General features: G+C 36.4%; 1 protein-coding gene across 1 annotated transcript; it reads right to left on the bottom strand.

The window, feature by feature from the left end:
- Positions 1–1,453: 1,453 nt before the first annotated feature.
- nrd1a (nardilysin a (N-arginine dibasic convertase)) lies at positions 1,454–20,588 on the bottom strand. Its single transcript, XM_048164351.1, is given in 32 exon segments — positions 1,454–2,369; positions 4,688–4,777; positions 4,887–5,094; positions 6,198–6,281; positions 6,369–6,421; positions 7,125–7,172; positions 7,296–7,434; positions 7,540–7,571; positions 9,193–9,355; positions 9,642–9,769; positions 9,860–9,954; positions 9,957–10,009; positions 10,154–10,205; positions 10,347–10,466; positions 10,564–10,650; positions 13,838–13,961; positions 14,104–14,208; positions 14,364–14,418; positions 14,538–14,596; positions 14,904–15,024; positions 15,176–15,253; positions 16,423–16,492; positions 16,576–16,649; positions 16,726–16,783; positions 16,869–16,991; positions 17,077–17,172; positions 17,256–17,329; positions 17,494–17,647; positions 17,744–17,825; positions 19,471–19,726; positions 19,951–20,187; positions 20,570–20,588. Coding segments are annotated over 31 exon segments (3,282 nt in total). The 5' UTR covers positions 20,127–20,187; positions 20,570–20,588; the 3' UTR covers positions 1,454–2,144.
- Between the last annotated feature and the right edge of the window lie 2,970 nt (positions 20,589–23,558).

The following is a 23,558-nucleotide window of genomic DNA, read 5'->3' as shown; positions in this document are numbered from 1 at the left end:
ATAAACACACTGGTTTGTAGCTCAAATAGTTTTACCATTTACTGCACTTTGTTACTCTTCTCATTATTTGCCTATAGCGGCTAATGAATTGGAAGTCTCGCACATTCGCGTTGAAAAATAAAGTGGGTACGCAGTCAGCATGAATAATATTTGCAACACATTTTACTTCAATAATCAGACAAAACAGCATTTATTTAGGCCTATATATATTTAGTGTGTAATGTTGCTATTTGAGCATAAACAACATCTGCAAAGTTACGACGCTCAAAGTTCAATGCAAAGAGAGATATTTTCTTTTACAGAAATCACTTTTTAAGGACTACAACAAACAGCTTGTGAGCTTCTTCCCATGTTAGTGACATCACTAACCCTAAAATTTACATAAACCCCGCCCCTGAGAACGCGCAACAAAGGGGGTGAGGCCATGTTGGGCTGCTTTAGAGAAGAGGAAGAGTTGTTGTAGTAGAGTGTTGTTGACATGCCGTTCATTTTATGCCGGACTGCTTCACAAACGAGGGTCAATTCAACGCTGGATTTGCACAAAAGATGAACATGATGGCACATGCTAGTCGATGAGTTGATCAACTCCACAGCAACTACATAAATTTATCCACTAACCGTTCAGAAACGTCCAGTTTCATTCTAAAAGTTGTAACTTCTTCCTGAGTCTCTCCATCAGTGTTCGACTCCGGTTTGAACAATGTAAGGCTGAACACCGTTACTGACAATCCTCATTTTGGCTGCGTGAGATTCTCCAGCTTTGTTGTTGTTGAGCAACTGAAGCACGAGCTGTTAAAGCTCCGCCCTCTTCTGGAAAGGGGGCGGGAGCAGCAGCTCATTTGCATTTAAAGGGACACACACAAAAACTGTGTGTTTTTGCTCAAACCCAAATATGGGCAAATTTGACAAGCTATAATAAATGATCTGTGGGGGATTTTGAGCTGAAAGCTTCAGACACATTCTGGGGACACCAGAGACTTATATTACATCTAGTGAAAGGGGCATAATAGGTCCCTTTTAATATAACTCAGATTGTGTTTGGCTGAAAGAAGATACACCTAGGATGGCTTGAGGTTGAGTAAATTATGGGATAATTTTTTTATTTTTGGGTGAACTATTCCTTTAACGCATTGGCGACCGCAATGAGAACCAATTTGGCTTTTGTTGCAGACCTCAGTCAAAAGTCATGTGTGTGTGCTCTGTGACGTCAGCCGAAAAGAAAAGTCCTTAGAGTGGCGGATAAAATTGTAACATTTTGATTATTTAAAAAAAAAAAAAAGAAAAAAAAAAGTTTTATTAAGAATAACATATACCAATTAATCACATACAATAATACCAGAATAATAAGAAAGTATATAGTAAATTCTGAATCCATGTTGACTTTTAATTTTGAAATAATCAAATGGTGATTCATAATAAAGATGAAAATACTGAAATGCAGACAGGCCATTAGTAGTTTTACGGTGCTTTTAATAAATATATTTGCACACTCTAAATTCAAGCAGTCATACTAGCCATCCCTCAGTTTGCAGATTGAAGTTGTGCCAAATGCAGAATGATGCTATAGCAATAAGAGAAGAGAAGCATCATCATTCTGGTCTTGCATGCTCAAATGCCCACCTCTGAAGCATCATTACACATCCTCAGTATCAGGCATCATCAACCGGCTACATAAAAAGCAGTCCAGCAATCTCTCTTACTGCATCTCGTTCAAATATATTTCATACTTTTCAGCAGAGTCATTACATTATAAATTTATTAGTACAAACTTAACACTGCAGTCCTATTGATAAAATACACACAATTCTGAGTAATTTAAGTCATGATTATGCTCTAAAGGTCCACTACAGCCAGGGAGGGATATAATGAGACCTTGTGATCTGCGTCTGCAGCAGGACCCCCAAACTGAGCCCCATCGTGCCCGCACACACAAACACACAACATTCACAGCAACGTCATTTCAACAGCAGGGCTCATTATATGAATGTACACACGGCTGAAGCTCGAATGAGAGAATGGGGAGACCTCCATTCCATGCTCATCTTTGCTCAAGTATGACAGAGTAGACAGGAGGAGAGGATGGAAGACGGAGGTAGGGGGAGCGTGCCTGCTTGCCAACTGGCAGAGTGAGTCCATGCTTTTGTTTATTTGAGAATCTTGTGGTAAGGGTAGAGATTGAGGGTGGAGGTAAAGGCCTGGATGTCTGTGATGGTAGTGGCTGAGGCCAGTAAAGTGGAAGCAGGAAGGAAGGTGAGTTTGGAAACCTCCCCATACAATGACATCTTAATGCCCTCCTCCTCCTCCTCCTCTCCAGTGGCCGGATGTTCCTTACTAGGTGGGTCGTTTTCTTCTACTCCATAACCAACAACCTGAAAAGAAACCAATTATCCTTCAGACTGGGATCTACAATTCTAGACTCGCAATACAATATATGCATTTCTTTTTAGATTATATTTGCATTTTCAAAAGGAAATAACCTTGCTTGCAGTTACCTAAAAGTTTTTGGTAAAATCCACAAAAGGAGGTCAAACAAACCTGTGCACTGAGTGTATACATTAACAATGATGTATGGTTAATAATAATTAAAATATAAATTTTAATATGAATAATAAATATTTATTATGTATGTATGTATGTATGTATGTATGTATATATAGTGCTGTCAAATAATTAATCACATTTTTCTGTAATTAATCACAATTAATATATATATACTCTGTATATATTCTGTAATTAATTGCAATTAATTGCATAAATAATAATATATAAAAATATATTTTTTACATTAACAATGATGAATGGTAATTAATAATTGAATAAAATATACATTTTACTATGAATAATATATATATATATATATATATATATATATATATATATATATATATATATATATATATATATATATATATATATATATATATATATATATAAAATTTAATAACACATTTTTTTGTAATTAATCGCAAATAATCTCACCTAACATTAAAGTTTTTAATATATATTTTTTAATACTGTAATACTTTGATATTGAATCTCCAAAATAATGTAGAAACAACATAAAGACGGGACATTTTATTCCTAAGCACTACAAATGAAGGCCAGTATCACTGATACTGATGTCTCTATTAAAATGATTTTTTCTCTCTCAATTTTAGTCATTAATTATAGCCATTCAACATTTCAGTATAATTGAAAGCTATTAAAGGTGCCATCGAACGTTTTTTTACAAGATGTAATATAAGTCTAAGGTGTCCCCTGAATGTCTGTGAAGTTTCAGCTCAAAATACCCCATAGATTTTTTTAATTAATTTTTTTAACTGCCTATTTTGAAGCATCATTAACTATGCACCAATTAAGCGTGTGCGGCCCCTTTAAATCTCTCGCTCCCTGCCCCCTCTGAGCTCTCGACTATATTACAGCGCATTTACAAAGTTCACACAGCTAATATAACCCTCAAAATGGATCTTTACAAAGTGTTCGTCATTCATGCTGCACGCATACATCGATTCCTGTGAGTATTGTATTTATTTGGATGTTTACATTTGATTCTGAATGAGTCTGATAGTAGCTAAGCTGCAGCTAATGGGCTAAAGCAAACATTACACACTGTTGGAGAGATTTATAAAAAATGAAGATGTGTTTATGAATTATACAGACTGCAAGTGTTTAAAAAAATGAAAATAGCGACGGCTCTCGTCTCCGTGAATACAGTAATAAACGATGGTAACTTTAACCACATTTAGCAGTACATTAGCAACATGCTAACGAAACATTTAGAAAGACAATTCACAAATATCACTAAAAATATCATGTTATCATGATCATGTCCGTTATTATTGCTCCATCTGCCATTTTTCACTATTGTCCTTGCTTGCTTACCTAGTCTGATGATTCAGCTGTGCACAGATCCAGACGTTAGTACTGGCTTGAATGCCTTGAACATGGCTGGCATATGCAAATATTGGGGTCATACATATTAATGATCCCGACTGTTACGTAACAGTCGGTGTTATGTTGAGATTTGCCTGTTCTTCGGAGGTCTTTTAAACAAATGAGATTTATATAAGAAGGAGGAAACAATGGTGTTTGAGACTCACTGTATGTCTTTTCCATGTACTGAACTCTTGTTATTCCAACTATGCCAAGGTAAATTCAATTTTTAATTCTAGGGCACCTTTAATATTAACATTTAATAGGCTTTAAAAATATAACTTTTAATTTGCGTGAACTTAAAACAATCTTTAGATAAACCCACTGTACTAAATGTCACTTTTATCTGTGCATTTAATATATCCGGGCTCAACGCTAAGTTTTTTTCTACTGGCCCAGTCAGGTCTGTTCAGATTTTGACTTGCACTGCCAAAATGCACAAAAAAGTTAGTTTTCATTGTTTTCAGCGCCAATACAGATTTGAGGTTTTTTTTGTGTCTTATCGTTCTTGAATTGTTTAATATCACTTGAATGAATGATAGCATGATCATACACTGTAGCGCAACCAAAGGACGAAAAAATAGAAACTGCATTAATGGCGTTAAATATTTTTTATATTTACACAGGGGTTGGACAATGAAACTGAAACACCTGGGGCCTGATGTAGAAATGTTGCATATGCACAAAATGGGCACAGAAGTGTAGAATCACTGAATAGATGAATCTCAAGCGAGCGATATGCGGATAAACTCACATGCACACTGAGCTTCCTGTTGCTTTCACCCCTGTGTTCCATGAACCAGTTCACCAGTTCAGCCTTGGTCATGAGTTTCAGTGCATCAATCTGTTGTACAAGTAAAAAAATACAACAATGTCCAAGTATATTCCCACAATTCATCATCAACACATTGCTGAGCTGTCAGACTTTGCTCATGTTCAACAGGGCTCCTCACCTCTCGGCTGAGTCTGTCGAAGACGTATTGCTGTGTGACCACCTCTGTCCAGTTCCTGTCCACCTCCTCGCCAAGATGGGTGTCTTCGCAACCCTTCAGCTTGACGAGAGCAGTCACCTGTGTCTTAAAAGCCTCATCACTCAAGCTGTTCATCTTCTCTCCAAAGCTCACCAGAAACTCCTCAATCTTTGTCTCCACCAGCTCAGTGCTGGAGTGCAGGAAGTGAGTGAAAGGAGAAGAGAGTTTTTGTCAGTTTCAGACCACATGAATGCGGCAAATATACACCCAAATTAACAGGTTACATTATTTACAATGTGCATAAACTGTAACTCGATAGAAAACACTTATCGCACTACAAACACAATAGGGTTCCCACACTTCCCGACCTACACTACCATTCAAGAGTTTGGGGTTTGTTAACATTTTTTCAAATATTTTAAGTCTCTTACGCTCACCAAGGCTGCAATTATTTGACCAAAAATACAGTAAACAGTAATATTGTGAAATTTAAAATGTATTACTTTTTTATATTTCAATACATTTTAAAATGTAATTTATTCCTGTATTGGCAAAGCTGAATTTTCAGCATCATTACTCCAGTCTTTGTTCCTTCAGAAATCATAATAAAGATAATGATTTGGTGCTTAAGAAACATTTTTTTTGTAATTATCAATGTTGAAAACATTTGCGCTGCTTAATATTTTTGAGGAAACTTTTCTTAAGGATTTTCTTAAGAATATAACGTTCAAAGAAAGAACAACATTTATTAAAATTTAATGGATCCATCCTTGCTAAATAAAAGATGAATTTTCTCAACTTTTCCAGTTGTTTGTGAAGACTGGATAAAGATTTTTGTTTTTAAATCATTCGACAGGGACCACAAGATTATTTCTAGATAAAGAAGTACTTTACAACTAAAATAATTTAATAAAAACTACAGAAATTTCCATAACCTTTTAAGATTTTTTGAAAAATAACACTTTTGAATCATTATTCTGATGTTTTCTATGGTAGGCAACTCTGATATAAATTAACACAATGTTTTGCAATATAGACTTTTATGAAATACAATATTTTGCATGATTTAATACATGGATGTATTGTTAACATTCAGTGTATTTCACTTCAGAAATAATAAAGCGCCAATCAGAGTAAAATAACACTGCAATTTAGTTGAGATAGAGGTGGAGATAAAGGTTAATTATGAATCTGAAGTCAAGAGGCAGCAGCTGCAGAACATAAATCAGATAATTCTGATGCAGCAGTGAGAACTGCAACCAAAAAAAAAAAAAAATCACAGCAAGAGCTCACTTGAACTTCGTGGCCTGAGTCTCCACTGTGACTGAGAATCCAAGGACACCTGATGTGTTTCTACAAGTTGGGTAGACGTGATATCTGTGAAAACAGATGGAGTACAACTAATTAAAACCAGCAAATGGAGTAAGATAATGTCTTAATGTCGTCCCTGCACCAGAGACTTACCCTAATGTCTCTTTGGTTCGGAGGAAGTCAAAACACGGCTCCTCCATGTGCATCTGCAACACAGCAGTCACAATGATAAGACAAGAGTTAATGTAATGCTGCCCACTTTACTCTGCAGCCAAAACAGCAGAATAGTACAGAAGTCACCTTATATTGGATTTTTCTGAAATGAGGTACATTTCTGATTAAATAGCCATTATTGATATTTTCAATGTGAGAAAAACAACAACATTCCCTTAGTTTTCCTTTAGTGAGGCTTTAGTTTAATATGCACACAATAATCCCAATTAAGAAAAAATGTCAGGGATTGCCCACCATGAAAAAAAAATATACTGCTTATTAACATTTGTTTTAGCTGATATCTGATAGTTCCAAAAGCTGTTATCAGCAGCAATTAATTGGCAAAAATAAATAAATCGTTGGACCTTTAGGACAGTACATTACACTTTACAATGAGAGCCAGCTCAAGCTGTCAGAGTGTTTTAAAGTAACTGCTGAGAAAGACAGAGAACTGGACAGCATCCAAAGTCAGTCTTCAGTATAAAGTAAAGTGGATGAGTTGAGCTTATGGCCATGCAGATGTGTGTGCTCAGCGCCCTAGAGAGCAATATCTGAGAACTTCTTTTGAAACTGGCTGGAGAGACTGACTTTATTGCTTAAAAACCCCTGGGGTGGCTGTTCTTATACATATATAAAGTTTACTGTAAGTGATACCCTTCATTATGAAGTCAGCTACCTAAACGGAGTCATACTCACCACTAGTAGCTCCATCAGAGTGTGTTCACGTAGGTTCTTAGGACCAGACTACCAAAAGACAGAGGTAGAAATTAGGGAAATCACTGCTATAGAGCAATACAATATAAAAAAGTAAATATGCGCTGATATCTTGTTAACTGGTTTTAGATCAGCGAAATAGACAAGTGTTACCTGGTAATACACAGTGACCTCAGAGTTTGCATCTCCCTTGTTGAGAGACTTGACTTTGCAGAGATGATGTTTCTGAGGGAGCTCTACCACTCTAAAGAGAACAGGGACCTCTACTGACAACTTCTTGAATTTCAGTTTGCTGAAAGGGGGGAAAAAATGCAATGCTATTTTTGATTCTGCTTTTTAAAACATTGTGGTAATGCTACACAAAATTACTGGTAGAAATAAAAACACAAGTGCTTACTCTGTAACATACTGCAGAAACCCCATGGATTCCTACACGTGATGAGAAATTAAAGATTACACTGTTTATGTTTCTTAACAGATCAACTGTAGTTCTGAGAATAAAAACGTTTTTCACAAATGTTGTATAATATATATTTTAAAATTATGTAATATTCTAGGTGTACATTAATACAAGTTTAGCACTAACAGCAGCATTCATAGCATGTTTTGAACCTTTAATGTTCCTTGAAAAACAAACATGCAATGTGTGCCCTAGTGAAGAATAAATATACCAAAATGTATTTGAAACATTTGTTTTATGCTAAGTATTCTACAAATACATTTGCATATTTATGTACTTAAAATGAATACCCAGCAATTCTACTTTTGGAATACTAAATTGATATAATTAAAGGCACAATATGTAATTTTCACCACTAGAGGTCGCTTATTCAAAACAAAGGCGTAGCTTGATGACGCCGAGATTGAGCGGAATCATGGGAGGTGTTGTCTTTACGTCTACAGCCGGTGGAAAAGAATCCGACAGGACTACATTACTGTAATATGAAGCAGGGTGTGGATGAAAGAGAACGAGGCCGCTGGAGAGATTGCTAATGAGAGACGAGAGCGAAACACGGCTCGAGAGCAGTGGAACTTTTATTATGTCGTAGACGAGCGCTTCTGCTTCTTCGGGTCATGAGTATGTGTGGTAACGCAGTGCTGTTTATCATTTTAGATACATTTGTGTGTTGAAAGTTGTTATAGTACAACTCTGCGTTCGCTCAGCAGCTACTATGAGACACTTGTTCGCACACTGCAGTAAGCTAGATCGATGGTAAAACATGGTACTCGCGGTAAATCAATAAAACGAGATTCAAACAATAAGACTCGATGTGTTGCGCTATATAATGATGATTCATTTTCTGTCAATGAATGCATCCAAACAGTTGCTCGCATGTCTAATAAAACACATATATATTAAAGTGTCTTTGGTGTTTCCATGGTTTCTACAAAATAATACGGGAAATCAAGGGTAACGCAGGTTTGATGTCATTGATAGGCGATGCACGGTCCGTGTCCTGGTTAAAACTGTTTATTTCTCCTGATTCAAACATTCTTGGAAACATTTGGGATAATGCAAGTACACAAGTCAACAAAATATATAACACCGTTCTAGTGGTTTTTGGATATTTTAATCCAAAAATCTTACATATTGTGCCTTTAAAGTCTGCTAAATTGGAACAACTAATTTTGTACTTAATGCACTTTAGTTATCCGGAAGTAGCGTTGAGGTCCAACTAAACATATACTTTAGTATATTTGATTGTGCTAAAGTGGATCTATACTTTAGCTACACTTTAAATATCTTGCATTTAAAGACTTTTAGCATTTTAGCATTTAGAAACATTCTACAGTGATCATACTATCCTTACTAATAGTGATATTAAAAATTTTAGGCTTAATATTAAGAAATGTGCATTGTGCAATAAATAAGTTCTCCAAATAAAGTTTAATTATAATATTTCTATCAGTAAGTCTCAAGCGATATGTCAGTAAATATGTTAATCAATTTGTAGTATACTTATTATGAAATAAATGTATTTTAAACAGGTTTTTTTGGTAAAGGTTTTTTTTTTTCACTTGGGTGTATATAAAAAGTGTAAAAACATACACTGCTAGTAAAGTTTCCCTGCACTAGTCCTTCAGCATACAGCTCAGACTTGAAGCTGCTCACAAACTCCATGAGCTCATCCACACTGAGCCCATCCAGCACAGCCTGATACTTCTGAATGGTTGACCAGCGAGAGTGCTCTAGAATCAGCAGCCTCACGTCTCTGAGGAGACACATATGACAGACACAGAGAGAGAGCTATGAGAGGAAGATCATGCATTTCTTTTTCCCCCTCAATCAAACAGATACATATAGCAATAGCTTCGCATGCATATCAGCCAGGAAACATACCATAGACTTGCAGTTTAAAGACCATGTGAAAAATATTCTTGCATTATTCCACCAGATTTACATTTTCTAAATGAAAGAAACTGGGCTAAGAATGTGGGGTGGGGCTACGGGGCAAATAAAGTGTAATTGCAGTAAAGGCAAACATAAAACAGACGCACTTTCCAAGCTTCTCAGGCTTGATGAGGATGTTAAAGTAGGTTTTCTTCAGCTGCTCTGCAAACATGCTGAATACGTCAGAAGCGGCGGAGAAATCAGCAAGATAATCCACGATCAGGTTGAACAGCAACTGCAACAAATGTCAGCAGTTTAAACAATAAATTTAAGAAAATAATAAAACCAATTTCTGTATATAACCTGATTTGGACACGATATTTACCGGTAGTTTGTGGTTGAAGCCCTTAACCTTGATGACCAGACCATGCTCTCCTGCAACCAATTTATATTCTAGCTGGGCCACATCAGCCTCGTAGCCGGCTCCGCCAGGTTATGCACCAGGATATTCACAAACAGGTCAAAAAGCACCAGGCTAAGAGGACGAGAGAACAAAAAGAGAAGGTCAGATGAAAAGGCAAATGGATGAGCAAGAATAGAAACTAGAGGGTTTCCATGGCTACAGCATTTACAAGATCTGCTTGAACGACTGTATGTGTTCACATGATCTTCAGCTTACTTTTTTGGAGATTTCTGAACCACAGGTGATATGAGGTGGAAACGCACGTATGCTGGAGGAAGAGAAAGAAAACAGAAGTGTGAGCTGGGCAAGTGGGCACAGAGGTTCGGCAAGAGACTTTTTGAACTTCCATTCGATCTGTTTTGACATCGGATACATGATTTATTGACTGTAGAGACAAACACAATGACACCTTTGGGAATCTTGAACTTGTTGTCCTTCTTGTACCACAGACACCCTCTCTCATTGTTCATTATTCTGACAGGGTACTCCGTGTCCGGACAGTCAGAGGTTTTGAGGGCGAAGTCAGTGGCTGGAGGAGAAAACAAACAATTGCAAACGGTCCTGAAACAGGCTACAGATCCAGTACCTGACAACAACATTAAAAGACGTCAACCAAAGACACCCACCGATGAACTTATTCTCAACAGGTAGGTGAAGGCTTGGGTTTAAATCGAAATCCCCCGCCCAGAGCTCTCTCCAGTGCTGCTGTATGTCTGTAAAGGAAAATAAAAACATGGTTCAAACAAGTGTTTGTGTCTCCAGAGCGGCACAATATAGAGGAAAAATGCTTAATGCTATTTCTTGCATAATGTGATTAACTAAAAATTAATTATTTACTAGTAAATTTAAAACCAGGAAACAATAACATCTGCCTCAGAAAGGAAAGCAACTCCTCAAAGTGCACTTGAGCAAGAAATAGCAAATCTTTTACCTAAACAACATTCTGTAAAAACTATTATTCAGCATTAATGTCAATCAAATAGTCATCTCACCACAGGTAGGCTTATATAACAACTAGGGACACAGCGAAATTTCAGCTACCAAACATTTTCAGCTTTTGGACAAAATGTTTTTGGAGTATGATCAGTGACTGAAACAGATGTTTAATTAGCGCTTCTCCGCTGGCCCGTTTTTAATGTGTTCGGCGTCTATTTCGCGAACACAACGTGGATAAGCTACAACAGATAAACATGTCAGCTGTGCAAACACTAGCTCTGGATTGACAGCATTCATTTCTCGATTTTAATCGGTTTCTTAAATATAAAATCTTTTAGTCTGTGCTGTTTTCTGTTGATGCAGAGCCTGAACAAAACTTCACTAAACATCTGTAGCACACCAGCCATCCAATAATTGCAAAAAATACTTTGTTACTTTTAATATAAGCAATGTCTCAACTTTAAAATTATGGCAATTTTATTACGAAATTCAAACAATAAATGTCATTTTGGCGCCCTTTAACATGGCATGACAGATCGCTGTAACGCCTTGTTTCAGGCGCACGTGAACCGATCATCTCATATCCTCTTTACTGCTAGTTACAGCACAAAATAAACATGGTGAACACCAGAGGGTATGTTGAAAGATACATTGACTTACCGAAATGAATCCTATTTCACATAATTGCTCAATCAGTGTTTCAACCGGGGAAAGACGTCAATAAATCAGCTTGTAGGCTATATATTGACACTTAAAAGGAACAAAATGAAAATGAAAATTCTGTCATCATTTACTCACCCTCAAGTAGTTCCAAACCTGTATGAATTTCTTTGTTCTGCTGTACACAAAAGGAAGATATTTGGAAGAATGTTTGTAACCAAACAGATCTCTACTTCACAGAACTACTTGAGTGTGAATAAATGATGACAGAATTTTCATTTTTGGGTGAACTATCCCTTTAATATTACATTTACCTCAAGTCACCTTTTATTTATATAGCGCTTTTTACAATGCAGATTGTGTCAAAGCAGCTTTACAGTGATAACTGGTATATAATTTGGCTGCACAGCAGCTCTTAAAGAATAGTGTCAATGCAGGAAGATCAAAGCACTGTTGAATAAATGTCAAGAATACTGCTGAATATCAAATCAAGTCAAATGTCAAGTCAACAACGCGACAGCGGCAAGGAACCAGTTGACATCAGGACATCAAGCAAGCTATTCAATGTCCATAAATTAGTTAACTAGAAACAAATAACTTTAATATATGCACTGTATTACATATTCATTATATTTATACTTAACCCGTTAGTGATATCTTCATTAATTAATATATGTTTGAATAAATCTGTCATGAAAACAAGTTAAAGTTACAGTTTATTGGAATTTAAATGTTTATATTTCACCAACAAAGTAGAAGTAATTCTGTTATTAAAAAGTTGATATAAAAACTGCCTCATGTGCAATTTCTTTTCAGCCAAATTTATCCTGAATTTTCGGTTTCAGACAGAATTTTAAAGGTGCCATCGAACGTTTTTTTACAAGATGTAATATAAGTCTAAGGTGTCCCCTGAATGTGTCTGTGAAGTTTTTAATTAATTTTTTTTTTAACTGCCTATTTTGGGGCATCATTAAATATGAGCCGATTCAGGTTGCGGCCCCTTTAAATCTGGCGCTCCCCCACCCACGGAGCTCGCGCTTGCCTTAAACAGTGCATAAACAAAGTTCACACAGCTAATATATCCCTCAAATGGATCTTTACAAAGTGTTCGTCATGCATGCTGCATGCCTACATCGGATTATGTGAGTAAAGTATTTATTTGGATGTTTACATTTGATTCTGAATGAGTTTGATAGTGCTCCGTGGCTAACGGCTAATGCTACACTGTTGGAGAGATTTATAAAGAATGAAGTTGTGTTTATGAATTATACAGACTGCAAGTGTTTAATAATGAAAATAACGACTGCTCTTGTCTCCGTGAATACAGTAAGAAACAATGGTAACTTTAACCACATTTAACAGTAAATTAACAATATGCTAACGAAACATTAAGCTATCAAGTTTACAAATATCACTAAAAATATCATGATATCATGGATCATGTCAGTTATTATTGCTCCATCTGCCATTTTTCGCTATTGTTGTTGCTTGCTTACCTAGTCTGATGATTCAGCTGTGCACAGATCCAGAAGTTAATACTGGCTGCCCTTGTGTAATGCCTTGAACATGGGCTGGCATATGCAAATAATGGGGTCATACATATTAATGATCCCGACTGTTACGTAACAGTTGGTGTTATGTTGAGATTCGCCTGTTTTTCGGAGGTCTTTTAAACAAATGAGATTTATATAAGAAGGAGGAAACAATGGAGTTTGAGACTCACTGTATGTCTTTTCCATGTACTGAACTCTTGTTATTCAACTATGACGAGGTAAATTCAATTTTTAATTCTAGGGCATCTTTAATTTCAGTGCATCCCTAATCATTTTTATGTACAATATGACATCTAGAACATTAAGATAAAAAATTATGGAGAGAACAGAGAGGGTTAGATCCACTCATGCTTACAGGCTTGGACTTAAGATGTATTTCCCTTCTGATTAACCACCCACAATCTTGTGGTTGTTGTTTACTGCTGTTATCATGTTTAAAACCAAAATACTCCCACACGACCGAGGAGCTTCCTAATTTTGGCGTCAGATCTTCATCTACAGCTGCAGTGGCTGCACTGATTCATTTAGATAAGCTAGTTCATGTTCTCCACTTCTAACTAGCACCAATTCCGCTATTTTAAGTGTATGAGTATATTAAAGTACATATAAGTCTATAGCTCATTAAAAGCTTATTGCGATAGGCTAATCTGCAATGTTACTTGAATATTACAGCTTTTTAACTTTTCAACTTATTATCCTGAATATTGTTTTTCCAACTGAACTGAAAAAAATGGAGAAAAGATGTACAAACCCTCTACACTGTATTGGGTCCCAAACCACTTTTCCCTGAGTGGACACTGGCCTTCATGCTCGGGCGACAAAAGGAGCAAGTTGGCCTTCTCTGGTGTGAGGAGGTTCAGTGCAGCAGAGATCACCTAAGAGAAAAAGATGTTCACAATTATAAAGAACTTCCTGTGTTTTCTTTCGCTTGGCATGCTAAATTAGCACACATTTATACTCATATTTTACAAAACCTATAATAAATTAAAATCAATGGTGCCTGTGAAGGACAACTACCTCTGGTTTGAACTCAAACATTAGCTGGTCTCCTGTTAAAAAGTCCTCTTTCGGGAAGAGCTGCATGTTTTCACAGATGTCCTCCACATACTCAATAGGATCAGTCTGTAAAAGCAACACTGTAAGCACTGAGTCTACACACAAATAATCTACTTCTAATATTGTTCCAATAGCCAGGAATAAACAAAAAATACTCAATTTTTGGTGAGAAACTGCTAAGCGTTCATAAGCTGACAATACTATAAAATACTTAACCGTACCTGCTCCTGATAGTGGAACTCATTGGCCTCGATCTTTTGAATTTCTTCATATATTCTGGTGAAAAAAACAAAGCTTTTCATAATGCCTTTTAAGATACATTATTGAGTGCAAAGTTCTGCAAAGATTCTACTTCAATAAATCCTCGTGTAGCACACTTCACGTAAAGGGCCTACCTTTGTTGGGGCCCAAGAGTCTGAAGCATTTTCAAGTACTGGAAGACCAGATGAGCAACCTGAATGAAGAAAAATATGCAAATGACCATGGATGCATTCATTGTGAGTGGGACTAAACTTTACTGCAATCGTGCGTTTTTTAATTTGGGATGCTAAAGGGGCCTCAGAGGCTTTGTAATCCTATTTTACACACATCTAGCAAAGCTGTTAGTTTCTCAGCTTTCCCCCTGTATTTCGTTAATGACATTAAGTGTGAAAAGAATATTATATCTTAAGGATCCTTGTAAATATAGTGCATATTTTTGACATGAACTAAGTGTAGAAATGTAAAACAATGCAGTGTTTGGGCTGGGTCCCTTTGCAGACCTCATAGAAGTTCTGGAAGCCCTCGTCGGTCAGAGTGATGGAGATACTAAAAATTGAGTAGGTGGTGTTCTGATCAAAACCAGTTTCACTGTTTCCACCAAACAACGCTAGAGCCCAGCACCTAGTCAGAGAGAAGGAGAGATCCAGTTTAATAGTTTTTGGGGTTAGTACAAAAGTTATGCACAACACTCTATTATGCTACATGTACAGGTATCAAAGAAAGCCGAACCACCTCATGAAAAAAAAAACAAATCATGAGAGAAAGGCCTTACTTCCTCCTAAGCATGGACAGAATACTTCCAGTTCCCTCGTGGCCAATCAACCAAGCAATGTAATGCAAAGGCTTTACCCTGAGGACCAACATAAAGAGCTTAGGATAAACATCACATTATTTGAGAAATAATATTGGCATTCCAATACAGAGCAACAAAAAAATCGATACATAAAGACCCAGTGAAATGGCTTAATGCCATCTTTATAAAGAAGATGTGGATATACTGTAGATGTTCTCAAAGCTAACAGACACAGACTTAAAGGGTTAGTTCACCCAAAAATGAAATTTCTGTCATTAATTACTCACCCTCATGTCGTTCCAAACCCGTTCATCTTCAGAACACAAATTAAGATATTTTGGATAAAATCCGATGGCTCCATGAGGCCTGCATTGCCAGCAAGATAATTAACACTTTCAATGCGCAGAAAGATACTAAAGACATATTTAAAACAGTTCATGTGACTACAGTGGCTCAACATTAATGTTATAAAGCGACGAGAATACTTTTTTGTGTGCCAAAAAACAAAATAACGACTTTATTCAACAATATCTAGTGATGAGCGATTTCAAAACACTGCTTCATGAAGCTTCGAAGCTTTACGAATCTTTTGTTTCGAATCAGTGGTTTGGAGCACCAAAGTCACATAATTTCAGTAAATGAGGCTTTGTTACGTCATAAGTGTTTTTAAAATTTCAATAGTTCACGTAACTTTGGCAGTTTGATGCACGCTCCGAACCACTGATTCGAAACTAAAGATTCATAAAGCTTCATGAAGCAGTATTTTGAAATCGCCCATCACTAGATATTGTTGAAAAGTCGTTTTGTTTTTTTCTTGTGGCTTCATAACATTAATGTTGAACCACTGCAGTCACATGAATTGTTTTACATACGTCTTTAGTAGCTTTCTGGGAATCTGAAAGTGTGATTTGCTGGCAATGGAGGCCTCACTGAGTCATCAGATTTCATCAAAAATATCTTAATTTGTGTTCTGAAGATGAACGAACGTCTTACGGGTTTGGAACGACATGAGGGTGAGTAACTAATGACAGAATTTTCATTTTTGAGTGAACTAACCCTTTAAATCAACATAAGTCTCCTGTTGATTTCATTGTGATTTTAATAACACTTTTCAAAAGATGTTTAAAGAATGATTGCCTGTAAAAATACACTTTAAAAGTGCTACACCTGGATCACTGTATTTTTAAGAAAAAAAATTTAACTGAGCACCACCTTGGCTGTTTTACCTGTAATGCTTCTCTTGAGGGGGTAGAGCCCATGTGATGGTGAGGGCATGTACTTTTCTAACAGGCACCACTGCAACAAACCACAAACAAAATATTAATATTTAGTTTCTGAGTTTGTTAAACCTCATTTGAACATTAAGTTCTTTGACATACCTCGGTAAAGTTTGTTGAAGGAAGGTGTTTCAAAGGGGCTCAGTTGGTCTGAAAAATCAGGCTTTGCCTGCCCACTGAAAGGAATTGAAAAACTTTTTAAACACATTCATTTTATCAGATTTTCAAAACTCTCAGAAACTCTTCGCTTACTTGTTGGGCACCTGACTGAAGATTTCTCTGACCCATTCCTCAAGGGTGTCGAGATTCTCTGTGAAGGTAAGTGTAAAGAAATTTTAGGATAATTTTCCATTAGAAATTCTATATCCAAGTCAAGTTCTGCGAATGTTACCTACCTTTAGACTGCACAGCTAAGGTCATATAGTGGGCAGAGTAGTACCTCTTCCAGAACTCACGGAGTCGCTTGTAAACGTTGATATTCTTTTCCTTAGGTTCAGTCTTCAGGGTCTGCGCATTTCCTTAAATACAATCACCAAAAAAGCAACTGAAGCTCTAGAACAAATCAAAGAGCTACTCTGAAGCACTTTTGTATGTTTGACTTACCCCAGCAGAACTTGCCCATGGGATGGTTGGGCTTTGCTAGGCTACCAAAAAGCATTTCCTTACGGTGAGAGTCTGAAGGCTTAGCAAGCTGATATTCTGTGGCAAAAACAAAACAAAACATGTTAGGCTGCCTAGTTAAGCTACCAAGACTATTGTAAATCAATAAAAGCTTTACTCACCACTGTCCACAGCCTCGACCTCACGATCAATGGCGTCTTCAATCATAAGAGGGCAGATGAAAAACTGAGCCCATCTGAAAAAAAGACAATTACATTATTTTAAAGGTTAGGTATGGACAAAGGTTAATACATTTTTTGTGTGAAATATTACAAGTGCACTTGTTCTGACAAAAAAAAAAAAAAGACAAAGAGGACATCAGGATAAGGTGATATGATCACATCTTTAGAGCTACTTCACCTGTCAAGGGCTTCTTTGAAGCGTTTCCTCTGCACATCAAATTGGAAAATGGTTCTCTCACAATCAGTGGAAGCATTATCACTGCCACCATGCTTTTTCAGGAATGCATCAAAGCCATTTTCAGAAGGGTACTTTTCACTGCCCATGAACACCACTGGGATATAAGAGTTAAGGTCAGGTGAAGGATTATCACTGAGAATAAAGCACGTCTGAATACAGTAATGGCAGAACAGATGCAGATGTGACTTACTGTGTTCAAGGAAGTGTGCAAGGCCAGGTAGGTCATTAGGGTCACTGAAACTCCCTACGCCAATACAAAGGGCCGCTGCAGACTAATTTCAGAAGAAAAAAACAATGCACTAGATGCATTTAAATCGTTCCAGCAAACTAAACCTGATATTTTTATGTAATCACCAATTTTCATGTTATAGTCAATAACTGATAAAAAAGTGATATTTAGAATTCTATATTACTTTGTCTAAATAAATTAAAAGTAAAACACTAAAAACTAAGATCAGCCACTTTAAAGATAGAGTTATGAATAAAAATTACAAGGTCAAGAAAAAAGAGAAAGAAATGGGGATATGTATAGGGGAAATTTCAGATCATGATGACTTTAAAGGGAATAGTTCACCCAAAAATGAAATTATCCCATGATTTACTCACCCTCAAGCCATATGACTTTCTTCTTTTAGACGAACACAATTGGATTTATATTAAAAATATCCTGGCTATTCTAATGTTTATAATGGTAGTGAATGTGGCTCGAGATTTTGAAGCCCAAAAAAGTCCATATTTAAAATTTTGTAAACTATAATAACTGGCTTTCGGTAACAGTCTAGTTCCGGCAGAAGAGTGACCTCTGACCCGACACATGACGTACTGACGAACACGCAAGAGCAGAGGATAGAGAAAAACAAAACCTCAGAGGATTTCAATATAAGAGAAGAGGAGCTTGAGTTTGCTGCCCAGCTCTATTTGTTTGAACCACGAGAGACGTCTACTCTCACCTGAGAGTACGCTATACCTACATCCTACGTTACACATGGGGTCAGAGGTCACTTTTCAGCCGGAACTCGACTTGCGTATGGCTGTTGCCGTATTAAAGATATTATAGTTCATAAAGTCTTAAATATGGATATTTTTCTTTCAAAAATGCATCGCTTTGCTTCAGAAGACCTTTATTAACCCCCTGGAGCCGTATGGATTACTTTTGTGATGGATGGATGTGCTTTTTATGGGCTTCAAAATCTCAAGCCCCAATCACTCCCATTATAAAGCTTGGAAGAGTCAGGATATTTTTAAAGGGGACCTATTATGCCCATTTTCATAAGATGTAATATAAGTCTCTGGTGTCCCCAGAATGTGTCTGTGAAGTTTCAGCTCAAAATACCCCACAGATCATTTATTATAGCTTGTCAAATTTGGGTTTGAGAGAAAACACATTGTTTTTGTGTGTGTCCCTTTAAATGCAAATGAGCAGCTCCCGGGCCACTTTCCAGAAGAGGGCGGAGCTTTAACAGCTCGTGCTTCGGTTGCTCAACAACAACAAAGCTGGAGAATCTCACACAGCCAAAATGAGGATTGTCAGTAACGGTGTTCAGCCTTACATTGTTCAAACCGGAGTCGACACTGATGGAGAGACTCAGGAAGAAGTTACAACTTTTAGAATGAAACTGGACGTTTCTGAATGGTTAGTGGATAAATCTATGTAGTTGCTGTGGAGTTGATTCAACTCATCCACTAGCATGTGCCGTCATGTTAATCTTTTGTGCAAATCCAGCGTTGAATTGACCCTCGTTTGTGAAGCAGTCCGGCGTAAAATGACGGCATGACAACAACTCTTCCTCTTCTCTAAAGCAGCCCAACATGGCCTCACCCCCTCTGTTGCATGTTCTCGGGGGCAGGGTTTATGTAAATTTTAGGGTTAGTGATGTCACTAACATGGGAAGAATTCATAGACAACAAAACACAAACCTGTTTTTCAGATCCTTTTTTCTTCTTCCTGTCATTTTCCTCATCCAGCTCCTCAAAGTCACTATCCTGACTGTCCCCTTCCTCTACAGATTCCTCGTCCGTTCCTTCCCCAGAGTCTCCCTCCTCTTCTTCTCCCTCTGCCTCTTCCTCCTCCTCCTCTTCTGAATCTTCATCATCCTCATCTTCAGCTTTCCCATCTAAACCACTCAGATCAGAGATCAGAAGAGCCCTCAGTCCGTTACTGAGCTCAATGTATCTGGATGAAAAGAGAAATATTCTGTTAGCAGGTTTAGTCATGCAGTGTTGTGTTACACGCTCAGAGATGGAACCAGAGCTTGTGTTTTACTTCTGTGATCTTATATTTCTGTACTGCAGTGCCAAACATACTGTCTCATTCATAATGTAAAATGATCTTTTAAAAGGTTTCACTTAAGACAGATTTGATTTTCACAGTTTTAAATGTGTACTTCTGGACTTTACCTGTATTGTTTGGGGTCACTTGGGGACTTAATAATTTGAGGGTCCCCTTGGTTGTCACCTCCACCACTGTCCCCTGGAGGTGCGTTAGGGTCTCTGAGTGGTTCTCCCCGGTCTGGACCAGCAGACTGAGCAGGGCTGCTGGCTGCAGCACATTTAAACTTGTTTGTCTGGGGCATCTTGAGAAATGATGCTACTTTAGCACTGGAGTTGAGGTGAACTGGGCGGTTTATGATCCTGCTACAAAACAGGGGAAACGCACGCGCAGCCTTGAACAGAGCGATACTGACTTTGTTTCTTCAGTCTAAAAGAAACGATATGTACATTAGAAACAGGATAACCATAAAATAAACACATTATCTACGCTATCTTGCATGATACAGTCGGGTCTGGCTTTTTTTTGAACTTCGGAGACAATGTAGGCTATCATCACCACTGTGCTACAATGAAGCTAATCCGCTACAGACACTATTTAATATGAAGCAAAAACGTCTGATTCACCCTTGCTTTGGTTAATAAACGAACTCTGCTAATTTACCTAAAATATAATACGACTAAGTGAGATCAGTTCCTGGCAATATTTCACAAAGTTAGTCAAGTTTCATCGCAGTCTCATACCTACAGTCCTGATGATGGGTCAGCCGAACTTTACAGCACTCAGCCTGTCACTGTCTATGCAACAAGAAGAGTTCTGATTCGACAAAAACCATTGACGTAGTAAAACGCAAGGCTGTGATTGGCTAAAGTTATTGCCAGGGTGAATGCATCTGTTTCATCTGTCTCAGCATGATTCCATACAGTGGTGTTGTTGCTGGAATGGGGATGCTTACATTTGGATTTTCACCATCGTTTACTAAATTAGCAGCAACTTTTGTAATGACACCGTGTCTATTCCTGTATTTTTTTTAAGTAAACGCAAGAGAATATAATCCAATCGCCCCTAACCCCAAATACTTAGTTAAGTATCTATACGTGTCTGTACATGCACAATGATTTTTGACTTATTTATAATTACAAACGTTTTACTTTTAGAGAGGAATAAATCACAGGAATAAATTACTTTGTGAAATATATTCAAATAGAAAACAGTTATTTTAAATTGTAATAATATTTCACAATATTACTGTTTTTTACTGTATTTTTAATTAAATAAATGTAGCCTTGGTGAGCAGACGAAACTTCTTTTAAAAACATTAAAAATCTTAGTGGTTCCAAACTTTTGGACTGTACTGTATATATATATATATATATATATATATATATATATATATATATATATATATATATATATATATATACATGGGCGTCGGAAGCAAAAGAAATGTGGGTGGGTCCTCCCTCCAATTATATATATATATATATATATATATATATATATATATATATATATATATATATATATATATATACATACATACATACATACATACATAGGTAGATAGATAGATAGATAAAAATGCCAATCAATCGGTAGTTATTGATTTTTTTCAATAGAACAACGAGACACAAACCTTTACATTCAATCGCGTTTTTTGATCCCATTTATTTTCACACATTGATCACACAGTGCATACAAAGTTTAGTCCCAAAGTGCGCACAACTGGAGAGTTACACGATAACCTTTGATTTCGCTAGATAGAAAAGAAGCTGGGCCGTACGCAGGGTTTTATATTTACCGAGGTCACAAAATGTATTATGCTAGGGGGGTTCGGGGGCATGCTCCCCCGAGAAAATTTTGATTTCCTTGGTGTACATATATGCATTTTTAAGACGTTTTAAGGCCAACAAATTGGATAACAATAGCTTTAACCATGTCAACAAATACATAGCCTACATGCATGCACAGTTTTGAGGCAGATTTAATCGCATGTTTGGTAATTCCATGTGCATGCCCGTAGTTTCTTTAGCGCGTTAGTTAAACTATAATAAAGTAATATGCAGCACGCGCCGGCGCATTTGCGCGAGCAATTCTTGAGTTCGCGCTTCGAGCACAGTAGACTATAGCCTAACGGCTGATTGGAGTTTTACTGGCATAGCCTGACAACATCTCATCTGACCACAGTTCACTGTTGTTCAACTGAAGCTACCTTTTCCGCGCTCGTTTGACTTGCGCCTGGCGCTGAGGCGAAGTCGGAATGCGCGTCTGAAAAGTGTCCCGTTTGTTGTGGTCGTAAAGAGACATTTCTTTATAAACGCAGCTTTTTACTTGGCGATGTTTTAAAAAATATTTTTATTTTTGGTATTTTTTATGATCTGTTGGTGGTTTGCGGAGTAGCATCACCGGGGGGATTAGACAAATGCTGAATTAGAGACGGTAAAAGTGAGTTGGTCCAATATCATTGGTCTTAAAAAGTGGGTGGGTCTTGTCCCACCCACATTCAATGGTTCCGACGCCCATATATATATACCGGTATATATATATATATATATATATATATATATATATATATATATATATATATATATATATATATATGGGTAGCAACGGATTATACACTTCCGGTCAAAAGTTTGGAAACATTACTATTTTTTATGTTTTTGAATGAAGTTTCTTATGCTTAAGGCTGAATTTATTTCATAATAAATACAGAAAAAAAACTATATTGTGAAATATTATTACAATTTAAAATAATGGTTTTCTATTTTAATATACTTTAAAATATAATTTATTTCTGAGATGCAAAGCTGAATTTTCAGCATCATTACTCCAGTCTTCAGCGTCACATGATCCTTCAGAAATCATTCATGCTGATTTGATACTCAGTTATTATCAAGTTGTGTTGCTTAATATTTTTTTGGAACCTGTGATACTTTTTTCAGGATTCATTGATGAATAAAAGGTTAAAAAGAACAGCATTTATTCAAAATATAATTATTTTCTAACAATATAAATCTTTACTATCACTTTTTATCAATTTAACACATCCGTGCTGAATAAAAGTATTAATTTCTTTCAAAAAAAAAGAGAAAAAAAATTACTGACCCCAAACTTTTGAACGGTAGTGTATATTGTTACAAAAGATTTCTATTTTAAATAAATGCTGATTTTTTTTTTTACTTTTTATTCATCAAAGAATCCTGAAAAAGTATCACAGGTTATAAAATAATATTAAGCAGCACAACTGTTTCCAACATTGATAATAAATCAGCATATTACAATGATTTCTGGAGTAATGATGCTGAAAATTCAGCTTTGATCACAGGAATAAATTATATTTGAAAGTATATTAAAATAGAAAACCATAATTTAAAATTGTAATAATATTTCACAATATTATTGTTTTTTCTGTATTTATTATGAAATAAATGCAGCCTTATTGAGCATAAGAGACTTCGTTCAAAAACATTAAAAATAGTAATGTTTCCAAACTTTTGACTGGTAGTATATGTAATCTGGATTACATATTTTGGAATATATTTTTCTTTGTATCTGTCAAAATAGTACAAAATTATCCAACAATATATGTGACATCAAATAAGGGTTAGCACAGAAGTAATCTAAATGTAATCCAAAAGTAGTCAGATTACATGTCTAATATTGCCTTGTGATTTTGTCAAGATTGTAAGATTTTGTCAAGCCATTATTAACCCAGTAAAACCTGACATATGAA

The sequence above is a fragment of the Megalobrama amblycephala genome, linkage group LG17 (assembly GCF_018812025.1).
Source record: "Megalobrama amblycephala isolate DHTTF-2021 linkage group LG17, ASM1881202v1, whole genome shotgun sequence".
NCBI classification, from domain to species: Eukaryota; Metazoa; Chordata; class Actinopteri; order Cypriniformes; family Xenocyprididae; genus Megalobrama; species Megalobrama amblycephala.
Note: the sequence above shows the minus strand (reverse complement) of the source record. Positions and strands in the feature narration are given on the sequence as shown.